We start from the raw sequence: 24,643 nt of genomic DNA on the forward strand, positions 1-24,643 counted from the left end.
CAATGGACTGAGATACCTCTTGGTTACGGTAAGCATTTACTCTTATTGGGTTGGAGCTTACCCGACTAGGAGAAATTACAATCTCACAGTAGAGAAATTATTGTTAAGAGAGCTCATTCGCTGTTTCGACTTCTCTGGAGTCAGACCAAGGGACTCATTTCAATAATGAGGTCCTGAAATTACTGTGTGCAGCACTGCAAGTGGAATAGAGGCTACATTGCAGCTATGAAATGAGAGAAAACATGGAACCTAGAAACAATAGTAATAGTAAATGCAGATACGTACAGGAGTATTAGTTGTGACAAATATAGTGATGATTGCCTTGCTATTAAGGTTGACCTTTTCTATAAACTGTAGAGAACATTAGATCATCAAGTGCTACTGAAATCCCATTTCCTACTGACAGTAGAATGCATTCATTGAGTGAGAAAGAGTTACATATATATACTTCTCTAGGAGATCTTTCATCAAATGTGTATTATATTATTTGTGGATTAAACATATTTGGACTTTCCAAGAGCTACATGAGAGTGCAGAAGAAAAAGTTAGTGAAAAGGAGTAGAGCGAACATAGAGCTTGAAAATAGATGAAGCCTATATTATGATGACATGAAGCAGTTAGAGCAGTCTGGAAGATCTTTTCTGGATAAAGCTCAGAGATTTTGATTTGGCTCTCTGATAAGAATTTACAGTTGATGTGATGGTTTGATTTGCCATCAGAGGGGGGACTGGAGCAGTGTAGAATTTATTTCCACCCTGCCATTGCAATATATTGTGTGCTTAACATTTAAGTAATGTCAAGTCGTGCACTCAACATCAATAAAAGTTCATTCATTGTCATGATCGGAAAAACATATTCAGTCTGCTTTAAGATTGAGTGTATATTTATAACCATCCTCATATTATTTGAATGTATTTGGATTAGAAATTATAATTTATGTAGGGTGTGAACTAAAGTTTTATAGTTTAATGTTGAAATGCACATCTCCACTACATCTAAGCTCATGTATTACAAAAGCTCAGCATTTATAATTACTGTAACATGAAACTTCTTTTGAGATAATGTGTTTGGAATTTATATAAATGTAGAAAATTATATGTGGGCAGTATAATATGAAATTAAATGTGCATTGCTGAATAATGCTTAACGTTGACATTACTAATCCTTAATTTCTTTAACATGAGAAACTTCTTCATTTTCTGCTAACTTGTCATTTCATTGTAGGTGCATGCACATCAAATGTTAGTTTGGAAATAGATGTGCTATTGTTTTACTAATAGAGAGTCTAAGAAAAAAGCCTTGAAGACAGTGCACGGAAAGCCCAAGACTGAGATGACTGTCCCATATTCATATATGTTGCAAATGGTGTCCAGAGGACCAAGGACAACAGCGTTCTCAGGACTACTGTTGGACTGAAGTATAATGTTGCAAGTTACACCCTAGAACAGGAGAATACAATGGAGCTCATGATAGCGTGACCAGGAGGGTGTTACCTATTTGGATTTTGTGGCATTAACTAGGGCTTTTACTGATTATTTTAGGACACTTTCCCCTGGACTTTGAGAAATATAGATCTCTGACTTACCCCATGGTCTCTGTGTTTTGCTGAGTGTGGATCAGGCTTATACTTAACTATTTAAGAAGACTCTTGACTGGGCTTCTGAAATGCTGACACCTTCTTTTCACTTTCCTAATTCATTTTTTCTTATTTTTTCTTCTCGCCTTTTTATGGCCAGATCTTTTAGTAGATAGATTTTTCTCTTTTTATAGCTTAGAATATTGGGAGATTTCCCAATTTGCCCATAGTTCAACTTAGTTAGCTGATTTTAGCTTATACTAATATGTTGATCAATGTTTATTTTCCAAACGTCAGATACTGTTGTTTATATTTTGTATTGCAGTGACAGAGCTTGTGGTTTGTCTTATTTTAAGGCATTTAAATCTCTGCAGAAGATTTGGCTACCCAACTGCTATGCTGTATCTTTGCAGTATGTTTTTGAGATTTGTCTACATTAACCTGAGTGTCAATTTGTAATAAAACCCTTGAACTTTATTTCCGATGCAGGTTTTCATTGTGTGGCCAAATTGGTAACACTGTAAATTAATGTTGAAATATTATTACCTAACTTTCTAGTCAATCCTCTTGCAGGGAAAAATATTGTCAACCTCATGTGAAGAGCAGCAAATAAGCAATCTTGGCCATTTTCCATTACACTGTGTGTCAAATATATGGAATTGAGCAGAAAGTACAACTCCTACAGAGCCAGACCTCATGCAACAGGCTGGCTGTGGGGGAATGAAACAAAGAGAAACAAAACACAGGAATCTAGCATGGCCTGGAACCATCTTTAACTCATTCCCTGCTAGGAATTAAATTGATTAAATTACATATTTATACCTCATTGATGCGGTGAAACGGCTACGGCTAGGTCTACTTTGCTCTGAAGGTGTTCCAGAAGGTCTGTGTCTTTTGATGATGAGAAGTAGAATCTTGAGGAGCACAGAAAATGAGGACTAGCAAAGCCAGACGTTCTGGTGCAGTCTGCCAGACTTTTGACTTTGTCAAAACATCTTTTTAGTCATGATTCTTGCACAACTTTGTTGTTGGGCTCGACCCTTGCCAATCCTAGAAAAGTGGCTAAATATACAAATATTTGTGGTCTCAAAAAGCTCATGTGCCAGTAGTAGTCCCTGGCACTCAAAGGAATTACTTTGTGTGTGGATGTGCTCATTGTGTAAGGTCTGAAACTGTCAATCACAGTGACTTTAGCCAGTGCCTGATGGGGCTGACCCTCTGCCCACTGCTGTATGATGTAGTGGACAGGAAGGAAAATGTGAATGGAGCTTTACCTTTCACCTTGCCACAGACGACAGGGACTCCAAGTCCCAGGAGGTGGCCCCAGCACCAAAGGGATGCGCCGGAAGAGCACTCCTTAGCGCTTTGGGTCTCCCGCAGTGCGGAACACATGCCGGCAAAGCCCGGGCCAAGGGCGCACCCGTCCTTGCCCGTCAGTGGCTGTTGATGGTAGGGCTGGACCACCCCCTCTTGGCTCCAAGGTATCATTTTTGTATATCCTTAAATTAACCGATGGCGCTCTAGTACTTGCTGCAACTAGCTGACTTCACAGGTTGGACTTGGAGGGTGCAACTGCCACAGATATAAGCTAGGGGACAGGAAAGCTCAAGGCACAAGGGAGCCCACCGGTGGAATCTGGCCAACCACAGATTTTGAAGCCATCACACAAACCCTCCACCAAACCGTCCAATTGTGTTGCTTCTAAAAATTGATACTCTAATAGAAGAAGTAGAGACCATACTAAAAGAAAATGAGAGGGGAGTGCTTAAGAGGCCTAAGAGTGGCATGCTGCCACCCTTCTTTAAACTGAAGCTGTCCATAAAGGGTCATATGGTCTGCAATACGCATGCCATCATTGCCCCTCCAACACAAGGGAAACATGACAATGTTAGCACTGAGGCAAGAGGTTTCAGTCCCTTACAGGAAATTGATGCTAGTGCACCACACAGAAACATAGTTGTGCAAGACGTACCCTGCTCAAACCACTTCTCTCTGTTAGAAAACTTGTACCCCTCTCCCCCCCACCACCAACAAGCAATGTGGATGTAAACTTGGAAACATCTAGCCTTCAGGACATAAACTTTAGCTCCCGGAAAGAGGCGGTAAATCTTATCATTAGTCTTCAAAATTAGGTAAATGAATTCAAACTAATGTTGACAAAGGTGCTCTCTCTACTCCATACAGCAGCAAAGGAAGGGGATGTAAAGAGGCCCCTCGTAAAAATGTTGAACCAAGTTATGTCCAGCTCCATCAAGCCAACAGTTTTACTGAGTGCCAGTACCCCTCAGGCAATCAATGGGGTACGGTACTTTTGGAAAAAAATTAAATTGGGATAAGGGATAATAGATGTTGGACTTTTTAGTTTATGCAGGGTCATCCCCAATCTTTTTGCCTCCTGACTCCTATTTTTTTCTAACCTGTTGCTGTTGGCTTTTGAAATCTGAGCACTTTACCACTGTAATCAGTGCAACAAGGCATATGCTCTCTGTGTAAATTGTATGGTTGGTTGGTTTATCCATGATTGGCATATTTAATTTACTAGTAAGTCCTTAGTAAAGTGCACTAGAGGTGACCAGGGTCTGTAAATCAAATGCTACTAGTGTGCCTGCAGCATTGGTTGTGCCACCCACATTAGTAGCTCTGTAATCATGGTTCAGACCTGCCACTGCAGTGCCTGTGTGTGCAGTTTTAACTGTAAATTCAACTTGGCAGGTGTACCCACTTGCCAGGCCTAAACCTTACCTTTTCTTACATATAAGACACCCCTATGGTAGGCCCTAGGTAGCCCCCAGGGCAGGGTGCAGTGTATGATTAAGGTAGGACATATAGTAATGTGGTTTATCTGTCCTGACAGTGAAATATTGCTAAATTCGTTTTTCACTGTTGCAAGGCCTGTCCCTCTCATAGGTTAACACGGAGACTACCTTTAAATCTGATTAAAGTGTAGATTCCATTTGGGAGCGGATAGATTTGTGGAGTTTGGGGTCCCTGAGCACACAATTTAGAAATACATCTTTTAGTAAAGTTGATTTTAAGATTGTGTGTTTGAAAATGCCACTCTTGGAAAGTGAGCATTTTCTTGCTTATACCTTTTCTGTGACTCTGCCTGTTAGTGGATTCCCTGTCTGGGTCAGTTTGACAGTTGAGCTGGTTGCACCTCACACTAGACAGTGACACAAAGGGAGCTTGGGTGTAGTCTGCATTTCCTGATGAGCCAGCTGTGCTAGGAGGGGATGAGTGGTCCCTCACACCTGAAAGGGCTGTGCCTGCCCTCACACAATGCAGTCTCCAACCCCCTGGTGAGTGTCTGGGGCCTGGCCTGCGCAAGGCAGGATTTCACAATCAAAAGAGACTTTGCTTTGAAGTAGGCCTGCTTCAAAGGAGAAATTAGGAATAAGAAGGGCACCCAAAACCACAGACTTTAGAACACTTCGGGAAACTAAGAGGAACCTCTGCCTGGAGAAGAGCTGAAGAGCTGAGGAGGAAGAGCTGCCCTGCCTGTGACTGTGCTTTGTGGAGCTATCCGCAGTTGCTGCTTCTGCCAGAGTAAGAGGACAAAGACTGGACTTTGTGTTGCCTTTCTTCTTGTGAAGATCTCCAAGGGCTTGATTTAGAGCTTGCCTCCTGTTATTTGAAGTCTCAGGGACAGCAAAGACTTCTCTCTGCCAGCACCTGGAGTCTCTGGAGAGAGACTCCTACTCTGCCAGTGGTGCCCATCCAGTTCCCTGAAAAGAGAAGCTGGCAGCCCAAGAGTGAGAAATCCACGCACAGAACACCGTGTGGGGAAAAGATCAACGCGACTCTGATCTGCGGCTGAAAAATCGATGCTCCGCCGGCTTTGCGGCTGAAAATCGACGCTCGCCTGCAATGTGACCTGAAGCTCGATGCCCGGGGCTGGAGAAATGACGCACAGCATCGCTGACGGAGGCTGCTGAGATCACAACCAGCGCTGCGTGGTTTTCGAATCATCGTACGGCTGGATTTCCAACACAAACACAGCTGGGCGTGTAAAAATGACACAAGGCCTACCCGGACCCAAGAGTGCTGACCAGATTGATGCATCGCTCTCCTGCGGAGAGAAGAACTGACACACGCTGACCCAACTAAAGGAGAAATGACGCAAGGTCTCGCTCGTGAGTGAAATCAACTCATCACAAGCCCTTTTTGACACACACTCACCCGTGCTGGGTTATTTTTGACGCACCCAATGTACATTTTGGTGCTAGCAGCGTTAGCGTTGTGTTTGAAATTACATGAAGGCTCTTTTTGTTTTTCAATTGATAACTTGACTTGTGTATTGTGGATCTTTGTCATTTTTGACTTGTTTTGTTGAGAAAAAATTTCTCTATTTTGTTAAACCTGTGTTGTGTCATTTTGTAGTGTTTTCATTAAGTTACTGTGTGTGTGTTGGTACAAATACCTTATACCTAGCACTCTTAGGTAACGCCTACTGCTCGTGCCAAGCTACCAAGGGGCTCCAGGGGCTAGCTGTGGGTGATTCTCTTTTACCCTGACTAGAGTGAGGGTCCTTGCTTGGACAGGGGGTAACCTGACTGCCAACCAAAGACCCCATTTCTAACACCAGGCTTCCAGCATAAAATAAATTAAGTTTGGATAGCTATACCACCAAACTCTCAGGAAACCATGGCCACTTCAAACCAACTCATAACCTGATACACAGGGTTGAAGATAAACTCACATTACAACATAATTTTAGATGCATCAACTAAGGATTTTCCCAAAGGGCACACAGAGTCCAATTTAAACTGGCAGTTTAAAGTCTGCTTCTGTTCTATGTAAAAGAGGTGTGGTGTGGTGTTTGCAGTCCTCGTCTAATCCAAAATCCACAACACTCTCCCAACTGACGAGGTGTAAACAGCCAAATATTACACCTTGGTGTTAAATGAATAGATGATATCTATGATCCTGTTGCTTCAAAGCCCAAACCGCCTCTATTATGTCTTAAGGACCAAACACATGCGAACTTGATGGCTACTTCATAAAGTAGTTATGAGAGAAAGGGGACCTTAACCGATTCACAATATTCTGATGAACAGTGGAAAAATGGCACAGCGAAGACAACCTTTTAAAGCTGCTTGTCGAGAACCGAGCAAAAGGGCCATCGGATAGAAATGCAACAGTCTGGATGTGTACTGAGGCTTGGCTCAATGCTGCCCACATATAAAGAGCTAACGTGCTCACCTCACAGCAGAGCAGTGGTTAATCTGTAAATACAAACGTGCTCAAAGCTCGCCCCTGAAATACGTGGCTGCTGCATTTAAATGTGCGAGGAAAAATACCGAGGCAGGGTAATCCTGGAGCCATCTCGGGCCTATTTACTCCATTTACAGCCACTCCCTGCCCCTCCAGCTCACTCCTGCAGCTTCTGCTTTCTCACTTTGTGACGCTTTCTCGTTTTTCTCTCCCTCCATCTTTCCCATATGTACCTTTTGCTCGCAGTAAATGCTTGAGGCAGAAAAATAAGCGCCGGCCCTCAAAAAAAGTGCCAGTGACCTGCACCGTAAACCATAGACTTACATTAAGCACTGCAGCAGAGGTAGCGGGAAAGAAGTTAACAGACTAAAATGTCTGATGTATATGTGTAACAAGCTAACCAACAAAAATAGTAGAGTATATGTCATAAAGAGGTTATATTACAAAACAAGTGCAAGAAATAAAATGTAATTTGCAAACTGACTCAAAATGAAGAAATTCAGAGATTGATAGAGTGTACTTTTACACGTACCAAATTAACTACATTCCTTGCCAAGGCATGATTTAAAATATTAAATAAAGTATGCACAAGAACCATAAATTTTGTGGTTCGTTACCGCGTTTAGCCATTATAAAGGGGCATGTGAATTAGCATGTATGTATAACTCAACGTTAACCTAATGCCCTTGTTCAACTAATCTTTTTTTTATTTAGACTAGAGGGTTTCCTTTATAGAACACACTTACGTCAAGAGAACAAAGATTCATAGCAACAGTGGAGGGATTTGTATGACGATTTAACACGTAGATTGAGAATCAAGAATCCCATCTCTTTCAAGATTAACAGTTCTGGAAAAGCAAGAGTTCCCAAGGAAGATCAAATTTAAAGTATGGATTTGGGCAAACATTTTGTCTTCACCCTGGTTCTTTGGTTTACTCAAAAATACTTTTGCACTTTGAAAGTTTTCTGGAGAAAACTGTTTTAAAAATATTTTTGAAGTAGAGGAAGCCTGGCGGTTACGTCCAGCAATCGTTGCAGTCAGATTTGATAACTGGGTGGTCAAATCGTGGGCAAGGTGAGATGGCATAGTGACTGATTTACAAATAGGAATCTGTCTCAAAAGGAGAGATTCCTCTTTGGGACTCGTGGCTGCAGGCCTCGGGGGAGCAGATACTTCTACATAGGACCAATGTATGCTTTCCTTGATCTCATATCTAGCTATGAAAACGTCTTTAAAAAACGCCTGCCCCTATAAGGAACATAAAATGTTTAATAAAACTGCTAGGAATGTGAATTGAGGCGCTGATGTCCCTTGCGCAGCTTCACTCCTGTTATGTCACGTGTTCTCTGGGGGTCACAGAATTCTCCCTGCCCAATTAAAATTCATTAGGGATTATGTTTTGTGACGTAATGAAAATCCAAATTGTATGATGCATCTGATTAGTGCATCAGTTACTAAGCAAAATTAGTACATGGGACCATAGTATGAACAACCCTTTCGCAGAATTTCAGATGTAAGGCCTGAACTTCAGAAAGCACAGCCTAAAAGCACAGAGCAGCGACTGCCTATCACTGATTTTGCATTGTACTATCTGCACCTCGTGCACTAAATCGGAGAAATTCGGAGTTAAATATATACTCTTTAGGCGCTGCTTACACATAAAATGCACAGCTCTGTGCTGATTCAAAGCAAACCTCCAGGATCTAGTCCAGGCGGTAAACCAGCTAATGTGTTCACCTACTGGCTAATGTGAGAAGGGTATCAGACCCTGATGTCCGGTTCTCTCAAGGCATTTTGGGAGAGCAGTTCATCTGGAGGTTTTTGGTTTACAAACTCATGGCATTTAAAAGAGGATGTTCATGTGAGGTGAAGTCTCAAGGGTGTCAGCTGGCGTCTCGGGTAGATTCATTAATGTTTAGCACAGAGGCAGGTAGCTTCTGTTACAATATTGTAGTCGCTACAGGTTGGTGAATACAAAGTGTATGCACTTTAACAATTTCTATTTTAAGGTATAAAAACAACGCAGGCCTACTAAGGTACGTAATTATTGTGTCGTTGTTGTTTGTCACGAGACCCTCCACCTAATTTATGTTGACATTAAAACACTTTTAAACATATGCAAGCTGAAAACCTAAAGACGACGATTGCCATAGCTATTAGGAACAAATGTACTTAAACGTCCCTGTCCTGTACCAGTCTTGTGGCCTGTTGTAGGTGCTACAATGGCGCAGAGAAAAGCATAACTGTTGTGCAGAACAGTTGTGAAGAGCAGAGGGGCTTTGGGCGTGTGTAGTATGTCCAAGGCCACAGCAGAGGTATAACGTCCAATGCTGCAGAAAAGAATCTCAAGGGGAGCATGCACAGCTACTAGAAAATCTAATACTCCCTTTTACTAATTCTAAATGTTGATTTAGGCGAGTCTACTGATCACGGGCTTGCACAACCTGAGGAAACTCGATGATGCTGCACTAGGGTGCCACTCTCCTCTGTAAGTTAGACGAGGGTCTGTCTGGTTGGAAACAAAATACATTAATAACTAACCCCTTTCCATGGGTAGAGCTTTTCAAGGACATAGTACTTTCTGGTAAATATTAGCTCATCGTAAAACAAGTTGAGTGGATTCCTTCAACACAGAAGTACTTTACACACCTTGTCTCCAGTTATTTAGAACTTATTTCCAGTGGTCTCTTCCAAAATAAACGTGTGTGATATTGCCTTGTTCTCGGTTATCTGGCGTCCTGAGCGAACTAGTGATGTTCTAAACTGAGAGATACGAAACTAGAGAGCCTTGTCTGCACAAATGAGAGGGATGAGCCATTTATAGCAAAGTGATGGACAGAAGCCACATTAGAATACATTTTAAGTGAGCCATGCATCTCTAAGACCAAAGTGTGCTCTGGTTATTATCACATGGTGGTACATTTTGACTCCTAGTGGCCAAGTTACCAGAGTCTGAAGACACAGTTGGCCACCAGAGTAATTATCTTGGCCCAGCAAAGAATAATACAGCTTGGATGAATTTAAGACTGACTCAAGGAAATATTGCTGTTGGAAATGGCCTTTCTGCAGGGTCACCCCCAAACCTTTTGCCTTCCTCCTTCTCTTTTTCTGACCTCATTTTTGCTGGCTTTAGGGCTCTGCGCACTTTACCACTGCTAATCAGTGCTAAAGTGCATATGTCTCTCCCTAAAACATAGTGACATTGGTTCCTACCCAATCGGCATATTTAATTTACTTGTAAGTCCCTAGCAAAGTGCACTACATGTGCCCAGGGCCGGTAAATTAAATGCTACTAGTGGGCTGCAGCACTGGTTGTGCCACCCACATACGAAGCCCCCTAATCATATCTCAGGCCTGCCACTGCAGGGTCTGTGCGTGTAGTTTCACTGCCACTTTGACTTGTCAGTTAACATTAATTGCCAAGCCTTAAACTCCCCTTTTTCTACATATAAGTCACCCCTAAGGTAGGCCCTAGGTAGCCCATAGGGCAGGGTGCTATGTAGGTAAATGGCAGGACATGAACATGTGTGTTCTATATGTCCTGGTAGTGTAAAACTCCTAAATTCGTCTTTACACTGCTGTGGGGCCTGCTCCTTTCATAGGATAGTATTAGGGCTACCCTCATATACTGTTTGAGTGGAAGATTCTGATCTGAAAGGAGTAGCCAGGTCATACTTAGTATAGCTAGAATGGTAATAGAAAATCCTGCTTATAGGTGACGTTGGATTTATTATTACTATTCCAGAAATGCCACTTTTAGAAAGTGAGCATTTATCTACACTCAAAACCTTCTGTGCCTTACAGCCTGTCTCCAATCCACATCTGGCTGGGTAAGTGACAGCTCCCTTGTCACTCAGACAGCCCCAAACACAGGATGCTCAGTTAAACCTGCACACATCTGCATACTGAATGGGTCTTCCTGGGCTGGGAGGGTGGAGGGCCTGACACTTACAGTTGAAAGGACAGTGGCCTGCCCTCACACAATGGACTGCCAAACCCCCTAATGGGAGCCTGGCAGACAGGATGGAATTGAATGGGGACCTTGTGCACTTCTAAGCCACACTTTGAAGTCTCCCCCATTTTAAAGGCACATTTGGGTTTTTAAACAGGGCCTCTGACCCTACCAACTCAGACACTTCTGAAGTTAGACACTTCTGAATAAGATACCACTGGTGAAGAAACTCTGAACCAGACCCTGCAACCTGCCAAGAGGAACTGCCTGCCTGCCCCAAGGACTCACCTTACTGCTTTTCTGCAAAGGACTGCTGCCCTGCTATTGCCCTGCTGCCCTGCTGCCCTCTGGCTCTGCTGCACAGCATCCATTTTAGGACATCCTCATTCCTCACTCCTCATCCCTACTTCTTAACCCTGCTTCTCATCCATCATCCCTACTTCTCATCCATCATCCCTACTTTTCATCCATCATCCCTGCTTCTCTTCCATCATCCCTACTTCTCATCCCTGCGTCTCATCCATCATGCCTACTGATGATGAGAAAGTCACTGCACGCCACACCGGAACGAAGCAGCCTGGCTCCCCGAGAGATCGGCACAGCGCCAACGTTGCGACTGGAAATTTGATGCGTAGCCCACTGGATCGATGCATAGCCGAGCCGGAATGACGCTGCCCGACTTCCTGCGAGAAGAATCGACACAGCGCCTGCCGTGCAACAGAAATTTGCCTGCATCACCCACCGGATCGACGCAGCTCCTGTGACTTCGTCCTGCACGCCCAGGATTTCTCCGCATTGTCCCTGGGGATCCCAAATACCCTGCAACCTGAAGAGGATCCAAGTCTTTGTGCCGGAAATTGACGCAAGGCCCTGACTGCGTGGAAAAATATTGATGCATCTTCTGTGTGCACCCAGAGAAACAGACGAACACCTCCCTGTCTTCCACGCATCTCCTCCTCTGTGGCCCCTTTTGGATAATTTAGACGCAAACCAGGTACTTTGTGCTTGCAAAAGACACGTGTTGCTTTTTGAAGACTAAAAACTATTTTTTATCATTCTCTAAAGTGATATTTCAATGTGTACTTATCAAATCTTGATTGTTTTGATCTACATTTATCCAGATAAATATTCTAGATTTTTCAAAACACTGTGTGGTGCATTTATGTGCTGTTATACTGTATTATTGCATGATTTATTGCACAAATACTTTACACATTGCCTTCTAAGTTAAGCCTGACTGCTCAGTGCCAAGCTACCAGAGGGTGGGCACAGGATAATTGGGATTGTGTGTGGCTTACCCTGACTAGAGTGAGGGTCCTTGCTTGGACAGGGGGTAACCTGACTGCCAACCAAAGTCCCCATTTCTAACAATTGCAAAATACAAAGTACATGAATGGGTGAACTATATGGGCAAACTAATGTTTTATTTATACTCCGAACCTTTTTAAACATAGGAAAAGGCCTGTGACCACTAAACCTGTTCTTCATCCTGATGCAAGTCAAGGCAATTACCGAGTCCTGTGAGGTTAAGACATACACATACTGATAGCAAATTCCAGTACAAAAAAACCTTCAACTTGCAAAATGCTAGTTGAGTTTAAAACCTGTCAAAAACCTTACCCTGCATTTGAGTTATTAGCATACAAACTGACTAGAAGTCACTGTGGGTCCAAGCAAAGGAAATCTTTTCCCTGGCTACTGCAGCAATATACATTCATACTGTGCTGACCTGGATGTTGTTCATATAACACATGGAAATAATACTAGTGGCTTTGCCTCATTGTCTTTAATGCTAGGCCTATGGAACAAAGGCAACATTTTGGAGTGTACAGGTGCTTATCTGCTTCGAAACTAGCTCTATCACTGGTTAAGTAAAGAATACGCATTGTCCATTGATTATCTATAATACATGAAACACTCATGAAGCAGCCCCTTAGCAAAGGATTTTCGACCCAGAAGGTGAAGTTTTCAAGAAACAATGTTGTGTTTCATGAAGGAAGTGGGGTTTGCAGATAGCACTGAGGATCGATTGTATTGTATTCAGTGTTTAATTTGTAAATAAAAACATGCCGGTGCCGAAATCTCTCCTCTGAAACAAGCAGCAATTAAATGTGTGAGCATGGAATACTGAGGCAGCTAATCCTGAAGCCATCTTGGTTCTCTTTAATCAATTTATAGCCACTCCCTGCCCCTTTAGTTCACTGTTGCAGCTTTCTCCTGTCTCCTTTTGTGCCGCTTTTTCCTTTTTCTCTTCCTCTGTCTTTCTATATGAGTCTTTTGTTTGCAGTAAATGCTTGAGGTAGGAAAATAAGTGCCGGCCCTAAATATTAAGTGCCCGTGCTCCGCACCAGAAGCCACCAGCACAAATTAAGCACTGCTTCTATTACACAACAGGGGAGAGAGTTTGTGGTCTACAGTGTTTTATCTACCATCCTTCTTAACTCGTAAAGGAGAGGCATGCAGAGATAGGCAGTTTCATCTTTATTTTAGGTTGATGAATTAGGTAACAGCTTTTGGAACAAAAGATAGGCCGGATTGCGGTACAAGCACGGACTAGGTGACCATGATTTGGGACTGACATTAGGAACTGCCCCATCTCCAATGCTGATCGGTAGATATACAATTACTTGGTGTTACTAAGGTGTTAACATTAACAGGGTCTATGCTGCTATATTACCATGTGCGTAAGAAAAAGACAATTGTGCTAGTACTGCTTGTGGATCTCGTTCTAAAAACTCCCTGTCTGCACATTTTGTCAATTGACTTTTCCAGTCAACTATGTTATGGCGAAGCAAGGGTACAAGCAAATTAACTTCTTTACTCAGCTGTTACTGAAATTGATGTAAACGCAAGGGCAAACCATGGGAGATAAAGGATTGCTGGTATATCAGAGTTACATTAAAAATGACTTTGAAGCATGCATTAATCTTCCTTACTTAACTGAAGAGCAGTCTTCCTTGAACCTCCTAGCCAGCTGCAAAATGCAATGTAAAATGTGTTCCACGGGAGTGAACACAATACACCAGAAATATGTCTAAGAAAACACAATATGTAGACCCACAACCATTCAGGACTGCAGGTGCTCATCTATTGCATTGATTTTGTTTTACCAATGAGTTTCTAATAAACTATACATCAATGAGCACTGAACACCTTTACTTTACTAAATGCAATACCTTGCGCAGCGTGTTAATTTGAGGTAATATATTTTACTCCTCCCTGTAACTGAAGCTTTCAGGGTGCCTAATGCAAAGATGCATACTGGCATATAGTTGATGCATCACATAAAATGAGCTCTGCTGCCAGACATAGTCAGTTGGGGCTGCCTGGTGTCTTAATAGCTAGGGAAGCGCTATTTTACCACCTTAGGCAGTGGTAAATTGTTGCTTGCTGTAGGAACATTCAAGTCATGTGCTGCTTATGGCTGGAACTGCAATGATATTTAAAGTACACAACTTAACATAACAGAAAAATTAAAAAAGCAACATAATACGGCAATTAAGACATAAAATGGCACATCACAACAAAAGTCACAGCAGAAAGCAACATAACACAAAAACTGCAGTACAACAAAACAAACTCACATCGCACTAATACAGCACAAACACATAGCAGCACAAAAGAACAACAAAATGACAGTCAACAAATGTGTATAAATATCCATGTGACATTTACCACCTCAATAATCCTATTTTCAAAATACAGTGGTAAAAAGTGTTTAGGGCAAGCACTACCTTAATGGCGCTAGTCAACAATGTTTTGTGATCTAGCCCGAGAACTCTAAACTCTCCAAACAGACATGTACATTCATGTTTTACTGGAGAATGTTTTTGCTCCTATAGATGCAACCGAAAACAGTATCCTGATATAACATTACCATGTGGCTGCATTGTGTAAGCACTACTGGGCAAATTGATCAAAGTGCACAATCGTCGCTGAAGCAGGCTAAGTGCACAAAAATAGTACATGCACAGTGGAGTACCAGCAACTGCAATGCAGATGCACACCTTCAAAAAGTACCTAAACCGTGATTGTCCCTTCATGTACAACCAAAGGTATTGTCACACTGCCATAATAAGATCTGACCCTTGGCAAATCACAAAGGTAACGAACTGCAAAGGAGATACTTAAATGCACAAATACACACACACAAAAGTTGGTCTCAAGCAAACTATAGTGACCAGAGGTATATGCAGAGTAGGGGCATTGCAGTGGCACAAGGAAACGTACACATACCAACAACAGTAACCATTGGGACACAAATAAAGATATGCATCCCATCTAAACTCTTAGGATTGACATTAGCAACCAAAACACAACATACACATGGTGCATTGCACGAAGAAAGAAATTAACAGATATATTCACAAACAAAATTACGTTTGCAAACTTGGCTGTGGACACACAAACCACAATGAGATAGGATAAGGCTAAGCCGGCAAGACCAAAACAATACCACTGTCTATTGCACGTGGCAATCAGAGAGATATTTTATACCCCAAGCATGCATGCCCTTTGTCAGTCCCACCCTACGGATCCCCATGCATCCACTCGGAGGCCAGTGCAGTCACACATTGCCCCATCTGCAGGAACATCCCTGCCCCATCTGCAGGAACATCCCTGCCCCATCTGCAGGAACATCCCTCCCCCATTCTGCACTGTGCCTCTGCCAGCAATTTCAAATCGTTGTTCTGTCTTTTCATTCAAGCTCTCTCCATGGCAGTTGCCACTTCACACCTGCTCTGGGGCAGCTGCTTTTGTGTAGTGTGGCTCAATGCGCGACAGCACTGGCTGCACTCTGTTGAACGTTTGTTCCATTTAGAGAGGGATAGTGTGTGATTTTACGTAATAAGCTCTGAGATAGCTCAATAATAAAACATCAATGAAGACCGCACTCTAGATAACAAGTGTTGGAGTGTGACTTGTATAATCAATATTAACATGAAAAGCTTGCAATGTAATGTCTAATGAAACTGCATAGAAAATGTGTTAATGTAATACTAATGCACGCGCTTGAAATGTGCCCACGGGGCGTGGCCACCAATGTGTATGATGATTAATGAAATTGACTAATAATGAATTAATAATGTACTCATGTATGGTTTGTATTAACACATCTTAATCAAGAGTTATGAGTTAAGGTTCTGCTAAAGTAAATCATTAGGCCTTAGTTAGTAAGGGTCTGGGCCTAGCTGCCTGGTCTCATATTAAATGTGTTTTTCTAACGTGTAATGTGCTGCTTTCCTGAGGGACACAAAGCTGTACTTTTTCCAGAAGCTAGAGATATGTGTGTAGCCGTAGTAAATTCTTTCTCATGGGACCCAACTTGCTCAAGGAGACATTCTTGCTAAATGCAACAGTGTAATTCGCAACAGGTGCAAGGTCGCCTGAACTAGGAGAAGACAAGGGAACCACTGACTGGAGCGACAAGTGTAACTTTTCTTACCTGACATTCCACCCGTTGAAGACGTCAATCACAGGAGCCAATCAACTGCATGAGAAATGTCTTAGGTGAAAATTCTAGTAAGGTGTGTGACAGATTATTGGACAGAGATAACGATGCACCAAATATTGCCCAATGGGAAATTAGAGACGTGTTCGACAACTTTGATATAACAGTGTGACTCAAGGAGAAATCAGCCATTACGGAGCCATTACTCTGCCATTCTTCATCATTCCCTGCCCTTTTGAAAGACTTTGTCTTATACTTTAAACCATCCTCTTTCTGCCCTTGCCTGTTGTGTACTTCTCCTCCTTATGAGGGAATGCTATGCCCTACTGAGACTTACCTGCCTGTCCTGGCAGATGGCGAATCGACTGGTGTCCTGAGGACGAAGACTGACGCTGTATGCTGCCCATTTGGATGGGTAACTATCTGCTGATAAATTAAAATTGTCCGTTTGCCTTTTCTTTCTAGGTACCAACTGCTCTTTTGACAGAGGCCATAGTTAGATGTTTTCTAAATTCATGTTGCTAAATTGTTTTGCATGAAGCCCAACATGCTGATGCTAATTAGAGGGTAGTTAAGGAGTTCACTAATATCGGATGCAAATAGACAAATGATTGAATTCTTGCTTTGTTGAATAATGTACTAATGATACTCTGCTATAGTTCATTCATGTTAACGTTGTGCTTGGTTCTAATGTTTATGATCTACGCATTGATAAAGTCTTATTTGAGTTGCCATATTGTAGTGCTGTTGATGTGCTTACTGATATTGAGACTAATAAATATGCTAGTAGATTGTAACAAATAGGGAATAAATATCCTAAATCTTACTAGATCTGTGTGGTTATTCATGACTGAATGGTCATGGTGCGTCTCGTTCTTATTAAATGTTATTGAAAGGTTTGATTGATTAGTTATTGTGAATATTGATTAGGTTATTGATCTATTGATTGAGATGCTTAATGGATACCTCTTTCTGGGAAGTCCCCAGACGTAGTCAAAAGATTCATTGGCCAAAAACGAGTCCCCTTGTAAGTTAAATTAACAAGGTCTGGACGCGTCATCACAAGCAATGCCACCAAGTCTTCTCTGTGCAGATGTTGTTACCCTTAAAGTGATTGCCACCCACACGCGTGTTGCTCTGATTACAATACCATACCACAGTGTAGCAGCCCCTGTTCATTCAACTGCTGTTCTCTGTCTTTTATGCTTATAAACCTCATACAAAATAATGGGTGCATACATTTGGTAACTTGCTTCCACTTTAAGACTCATTTTTAAAATATTCAATTTGAAAGTTCCGAGTACCTTCTGGCTTTTGGAAACAATAGCACCACTCGTTGTTAGAAAGCTTCCCGTCCTTAAAGGAGTCACACGAGTTGAAGAGAGGCTTAATGCAGGGTTCATATTTATCAAGGTAGATGGCATTGATCTCCGTGTGGTCCAGTAACAGATCATAATTCATATCCAGTTTGTTGAACATCCAGCCCAAGGAATCCTTGCAGATGGGTAAAATACTTGTATCAAATCCTGCAAAAGAAACAATGCAAAGTTAATGTAATCCCCAGTTATTTCCAAACCTTCATCCAAAAGAGATGTATTTTTAATAATAAAGCTTTTTATTGAGTTCATTTAGGTTTCGGAATTGTATTGATTTTAAAGTAACACATAATACAACACACTATACACATTGTTACACAGACTTTTAAGCTCAGGGGTCCTAGATCTTTGTCAATTGCTATTCAGTCTCTCGTTTTTATACAGTACATCACATTTAAATATTTCTAATCAGTATATTAAAGTACACTTTATATATTGACCACTAGTATTTGAGGACTAGAAAAAAAAAAGAAAACACAAGGGTAGGGGGAATACAAGAGATACAGAAAAAGAAACAGGTGCAGAGTAGCAGAGAAAACATGACTAAAACATCCCAACGTATTTTAATCAAGACAGACTCCCTTTTTCTTCTTATGTGTTTACAATGAATTATTTTATTATATTAAGTGACCAACTTTATCATGATGGTTTGTGAACTTCTTTTCTGCAGTCTAACGCATCATCAATGTGTGCTCTATTTAGAAAAATCTCAAACAGCCATCATACCTCACCAACATTGAATTGATACTCAGCAAGGACTATTACAGCTAGGTAAAGCCATATCAAGGGCATTGTTCAAGCACAAAAAACGTCAACATAAACCCCCGCCTTATGCATTTCTATTGCATCATAAAAGGTGTGAGGTTTGTGCTGATCATGGGACTAGCCTTTTATTGAATGTGAAAGCCCATGACTATGATCCCAATGTCTCATGCTCCACAGATTTCTGTGACACTGATAATGTCGATCAGACATATAAATGGCAAGTGAATACCTGTCCCAGGGATTTTAACACAGTGCCAACACACTTACTTCCACTGAAGTAAGACATCTACATAACTTACCAGATGTCGACATCGATGCATTCAATTAGAAGAAAACAGTTTTCACTGTGCTGACAGATGGAATGTCCCATGAATATTCCCATTCTGGATACTAAATCCTACATTTACTTTTACTTCCCATGCCTGTTCAAAGTGAAATATCACCTCCTGTTATCAAACTCTGATGCCGGGATGTAATATAAGCGTACTTTATGCTCATTTTCTCCTTTAATACTGACACTAAGATATGTTTATATCCAAAAGGTGCACATAGTGATCCAACTTTTCAGCTCTGCTGTAGGCTGCGTTCAGCAAGCGACTCCTCGAAAAAGTTCACTATATTTTCTGTTAAAAATGGGTTATACATTTCTGATGGTTTCAAATTACTCTATTTCAACTTATTTTCATCTATTGTGATTTCTATATTTCTTCCTAGTGCGTTTTAAAACTGTTAGTGTATAACAGCTACTATGTTTGAAAGTTTCTGATGATTGTTATGCAAGCAAACTCTGGCTCTTGCCTCACTTATAAAAGTTCTAGCTACTTTATGCTGCTAAGGCACAATGTGTTACTAGTTGCTCCTCTTGAATGACTCGTGCTAGAGTATCATGCCCAACTTTAAGCATAAAAACTACAAAGTATTGGAAATCTTGCAAAAAATGTCTACCTTCATCACTTTGCACTCTAGCTATGGAAATCTAATGGTGCCTACCTTATAAGCATAATTACAGTATGGCATCATTATGTAATCCAATTAAACTAACGAGGCACAACACCCTTGGTTTCACCAACAGGAAATCTAATACCACATCCTTCCTACAAATTGTTGTAACCCTTGTCAGTAAAGTATTTGTATATACAGTAAAAACATAGCAACCGAGGGTCGAGAAAGAAAGGGTGTGACATATACCTCTTTAATATCTACCACTTGCACAGAAACTGACATGATTCCTCAGATCTCTGGGCTTAGCATGCCCGGTTACAGAATTCTTCTGACCAAGACCTTGTCATTATTAGTAGTATTGATTAGTCGGGATGCAAATGTTGTTTTCATACAGGAGGATCGAACCCCCTGCTCAGACGAGGTGATACCTGCGAAGGATCATGTGCACATTACCCAATCCATGACAATGTGGCCTCTTCTAGGTAGACTTCCAAATCACTTTGGGCTTCAGGATCCTTAGTGGCGGATGTGGGTCTCATCATGTTGTTAACTATACATTTCAGTTTTTACTTTGATAGCATGATGGATTATGGTCAAACGTGATTTATCTGAGTGTTGTGCATCTACTTAAAAGTAATCACTACCCCCTGTTGGTTACTTTGGTGGATTAGACAGATCTGTTACTTGCCACTTACTTAATCCTAGGCCTGCCATTCAGGTTGGTTTAAATATTAATGCTATTAAATTGTATGAAACAGGTAATGACTTCAAAACCCCTTTGAGGTTAAATTAGTTTATGACGCCACTGGATACGTTTCGGGCACAACAGGCTAATTCTCACACAATCAATGACAGGTATAGTGTCATTGAAATTGTGAAGAAAGCATATTCTTGGAGCCACTGGTTGCAAGATAATGGCAGTGAAAAAGTATAAACTGGCAAATGAAGAATGCTGGCCAGGTAAAGAAGATGCGATGGTCCTTGGTTAATCACTGCCAACATTTAAAAACAATGGGAATATTAAGAGCATAGCATATAAACAATATGCCAATCAAGAAAAGGTGGTGAAAAAATTGGGAAGATCACTGCTCAGAGAAGGTGCTTTTCTCCATTCTGGTGAGGAGTGGTTTGTTCATGAAGGGGCATAATCACCAAAACCGATTACTTAGGATAGTGAATGGTGATGATTTGGTAATGCTTTTTCCAAAGTGGGTAGAAAGAGTTGCACTTCACATGACTTGAGAGAAACCAATTCAAGTTAGCTGTAGTGATCCTGTGGATCTTATCTAACACCCCACAATGTCTCCTTTTTTGTTAAAGAAGGTTGTGAAACAATAAGAGCCCAGAAAGCGAACAAGCTGCCTGGGGTGTGCTATGTTCCTCCTGGTCTAAATCTGAAGTGGCTCTGCGAGAACCAGTCCTAGGTTGTTGTTTTTTAGTCTATATCTTGGGTATGGGTAAATTTCAGCTCTTCTTGAGGAAAACACAAAAACCTATCCAGATACAGGAAGGATGACTGTGGGCTTCCAGAGACTAATAGACACATTGGCCCTCATTACAACTTTGATGGGCGGCGGAGGCCGCCCGCCAAAGTTGCGCCGCAGGAATACCGCACCGCGGTCTGAAGACCGCGGGCGCCATTCTGAGTTTCCCATTGGGCGGGCGGGCGGCCGCCCGCCAGCCCAGCGGGAAACAACCTTCCCACGAGGACGCCGGCTCGGAATCGAGCCGGCGGAGTGGGAAGGTGCGACGGGTGCTACTGCACCCGTCGCATGGGCACTGCAGGGGCCCCCAGGGGCCTCGCGACACCCCCTACCGCCATCCTGTTCCTGGCGGGCGAACGGCCAGGAACAGGATGGCGGTAGGGGGTGTCAGAATCCCCAAGGCGGCGCAGCATGCTGCGCCGCCTTGGAGGATTCCAACGGGCAGCGGAAATCCGGCGGGAGACCGCCGGTTTTCCTGCACTGACCGCGGCCAAAGCGCCGCGGTCAGAATGCCCTGCGGGGCACCGCCGGGCTGTCGGCGGTGCTCCCGCCAACCGCAAGCCTGGCGGTCACAGACCGCCAGGCTCGTAATGAGGGCCATTGTCTCAATTTACTTGATGCATTGATATTACGAAAAATGTAAACACCAGGAAAGGGCGACAGTCTGTGTTGTCACTCACCATAAAGCTACATTCCACTTCAGTAGCAGGAGAATAATATGTGGAACATATTGATGTTAGCATTCGCACACTGGCTAGTGGGACTGCACCTTAGAGTCTTTGCCAGAATCAGGAATGGTCTGAGAGATGAATCTAAAACTAATTTCTACAGTGGGCTGTAGTGGAGCAAGGTTGTTCCTAGCACTTTCACAGTTTTACATGTTCCTCAATGGCATCCCTGAACTCCCTGTCTGGCTAGAGACTGATGTTCCCAGGATCGAGTACGTTTCCTGTACTGTATTTTGCCGACCGTGCTACCACCTTGCTTGAGCTAAAATTTACTGCTGGTCATACATCCCAATTTCACTGCATATTATGTTATAAAGAAGCTAACTGTGAACATCAGAAGGACTGAAATAATGATTGTATGCCACACATATGTTCCCATGAAGAGGTTTGATTTAGTGATAATTGTCAATGAAACAACCAAGTAGGCTCACCTTAAGCCCAAACTTTGTTGGGTATTTGCAGATGTAACTGTATTTTGGTAGGTTTGTACTAACAGAGGGCCTCAAAGCCAATCTCGCAAGTCTGAGGATTAAAGCTCCATGATTTAGCACATTTTGACTCTATGATGAGGTGAACATTTATTTCAGCCAAGAAACTTTTTCAAATTGGTCAGGTTACCCCTCTACTTCTTATGAGGAGTGACGTGGGCATTAGTCGCATTGTGTTGTTCTTTGGTTCCTTAGCATTTCTTAATGAGCTCAGTTGTGGCTTAACATGCTTGATGCTGGTTAACTTCCCAACTTCAAAATGTTTTTGCCATCAGCCAATGAGGATAAGATGGATAAGATGGTTTCTCTCCAACACGTTTACTGGCTTTTTCCCCAGGTTCAATGTAGGCTATATGGGAGATTTGTCGGAGTGCATAGCTAATATAAATATTGGGAGGGTAAAGAAGGTTTACTTGTAGGAGTGTGGGATGCTGGAATGCTTCTTGTTGCTATAGTTTCCTTGAATATTCCATGATAAACTCCCATGTGAGACTGTCTTTCATGTTTTCTTAGTTTGTATGAGCTCTGCCTGCCTTATGCACTGCTGGCTAAGGTCAATGTGAAGAAGGCACTTGGATCGATAGGTAGACCTATTACATGCTAAAGTTTACCAATAAAATTTGCTTTTGGACAATACGTATCAGGCCTGGGTCCATTACAAGCGATCTATTCTTGAGTGCACTTGACAATACTTCTATATAAGGAGACTAAAGGCCAGATTCACAAGCCCTTAGTGCCTCCTTGCACCACATAAGCTTCATTTTCTTATGCCAATATGGCTCGACGAGTCAAAAATCACAGTGCCATATTTACAAGCTGGTGCAATGCATGCATTGTGCCACTTTGCGACCCCTTGCGCCACATTATGCCTGCACCAGGCATAATCTATGCAAGAGTGACGTTCCAGCATTAGGAGGCTAGCAAAAATGGTGACTGAAATCTACAATACTTAATTGCACCATTTTTGGTGTCATTTTTACCACCTGTTTAAAGCAGGCGTTAAAAGGACGCATCCATTGTAATCAATGGGCCTCTTTGCACTTTGCTCCATTAGCGCCAGCATTTTTTTACGCTAATGGAGCAAAGCGCCACAATAGCGTAAAAAATGTTGACGATATTGTCCTAGTGTGCGCCGTGGTGCGCTGGAGTGTAAATACGGCACAACCATGGTGTCGTTATGTGTCGGTAGAAGCCAAATTTCTTGTAAATCTGGCCCTATGTGTAACTGAGTCTGATTCTGCGAAACAGTGGAGTGTGCGGAAGCAATGAACGACAAGATTTCAAATTACATTTGAATTTTATGTTTTCAATTTTTTTCCTATTCCTCCCACAGACATCTATAGTTGCAATTATTGTTTGTTTAGACTACCCAACAATAGTTTGAAAATGTTCACTAGAATACTGGTATCTTAGACGAGTCTTCGGAATTCAACATGCAGGTACTGAATGGAGTTGTGCATCTACTACAGGCCTGTGTCCGGCATTAAACTGGGAAAATCAAAGAGGTGTCGGATTGATCTCAAGCGCTAATTAATTATTGCTAGCAGTCCTGTTCAGGCAAGCATCGGTACTGATTAGTGGTGTTTGCATGTGAAGTGAGTACAAATGAAGGTGCCACTTAACATCTGAGAACAACAAAATGAAATGGAAAGGGACATCACCAGGGTGCCTTGGAGCATGTCTCCTTCATAGTTAAAGCTTGTATTCCTTCTTACTCAGTGGAAAGTGGTAAATTTGATAGAGCCCAATCCTAACCCACGTGGTCGTCACTCCCTAACTGTAACTTTGCAGAGAGAGGAAAATAATTACCTTTTTCTCTGTACATACACACACACACACAGAAAAAGTTATTTATATATATTTGTTATTTATATAAGGTAAATGCAGAAAATCGATCTTCTTTTCCTGATGCCTAGGCCTCCAGCGATGCATACTGAAGGCACAGGGACAGTGTGGTAGAAATGAGAATTCCAACTGAAGCTTAATCAGGTGTGTGCACACGTGCTTGTACTACTGTGCTAATACTTAATGCGTTCTTGTATGTATCGTTTAATGCGTGTGGTCACGTGACTGCACTAAGACCCTACAGACACTGACGTGAGAATGCACATGTATATAAAATGAAACGTGAAAGTTGCAACTTCGCTTCAAATAAAATGCGAAATATAAATAAATGTAAACGACTCTCAAAAAGATAAATGCATAAACCTGGAGACCTAATTAAAACTACTGAGGGATCCACTACTCGATAATCTGTCAAGGACAATTCAATAATGAACCAACCTTGTGATAAACTTGAATCCTTCGGCTATTATATTTGGGGCCCCAGAGCTGTGTACCATTATTTCTTAGTTTTTTTATCATTGCGAAAGGAAACTTTCCCACATTCAAACCACACTCGTCCAGTCCACAAGGAGCATTGTTAACTGTTGAGAAAGTCCCATTGGCATGGCATGGCAGAGAGCCCCTAACAGGTGTTGGATGGAGCCATTCTGTATGCAGGGCAGGACTGCTGGGGTATTGTCATTGCAGTAGAACCAAAAAGGCAACATCTCCGAGAGACCTTCTAAAAACAGGAAAGAAAACATACTCCTTCAAATGTTTTACTGGTGGAGCATGAAATTCTGTATTTCAACAGAAGAAACAAAGAATTACATTTCTGTTG

At 42.0% G+C, this 24,643-nt stretch overlaps 1 protein-coding gene across 1 annotated transcript in view; it reads right to left on the reverse strand.

The window, feature by feature from the left end:
* SPOCK1 (SPARC (osteonectin), cwcv and kazal like domains proteoglycan 1) overlaps positions 1 to 24,643 on the reverse strand; it is a 1,898,920-nt gene that overhangs the window by 53,600 nt on the left and 1,820,677 nt on the right. Inside the window, exon 8 of the mRNA XM_069199218.1 lies at positions 17,500 to 17,721. Within this exon, the coding sequence (XP_069055319.1) occupies positions 17,500 to 17,721 (222 nt within the window). The remainder of the gene's footprint in view (positions 1 to 17,499; positions 17,722 to 24,643) is intronic.

This window comes from Pleurodeles waltl, chromosome 7, assembly GCF_031143425.1.
Source record: "Pleurodeles waltl isolate 20211129_DDA chromosome 7, aPleWal1.hap1.20221129, whole genome shotgun sequence".
In the NCBI taxonomy this organism is placed as follows: Eukaryota; Metazoa; Chordata; class Amphibia; order Caudata; family Salamandridae; genus Pleurodeles; species Pleurodeles waltl.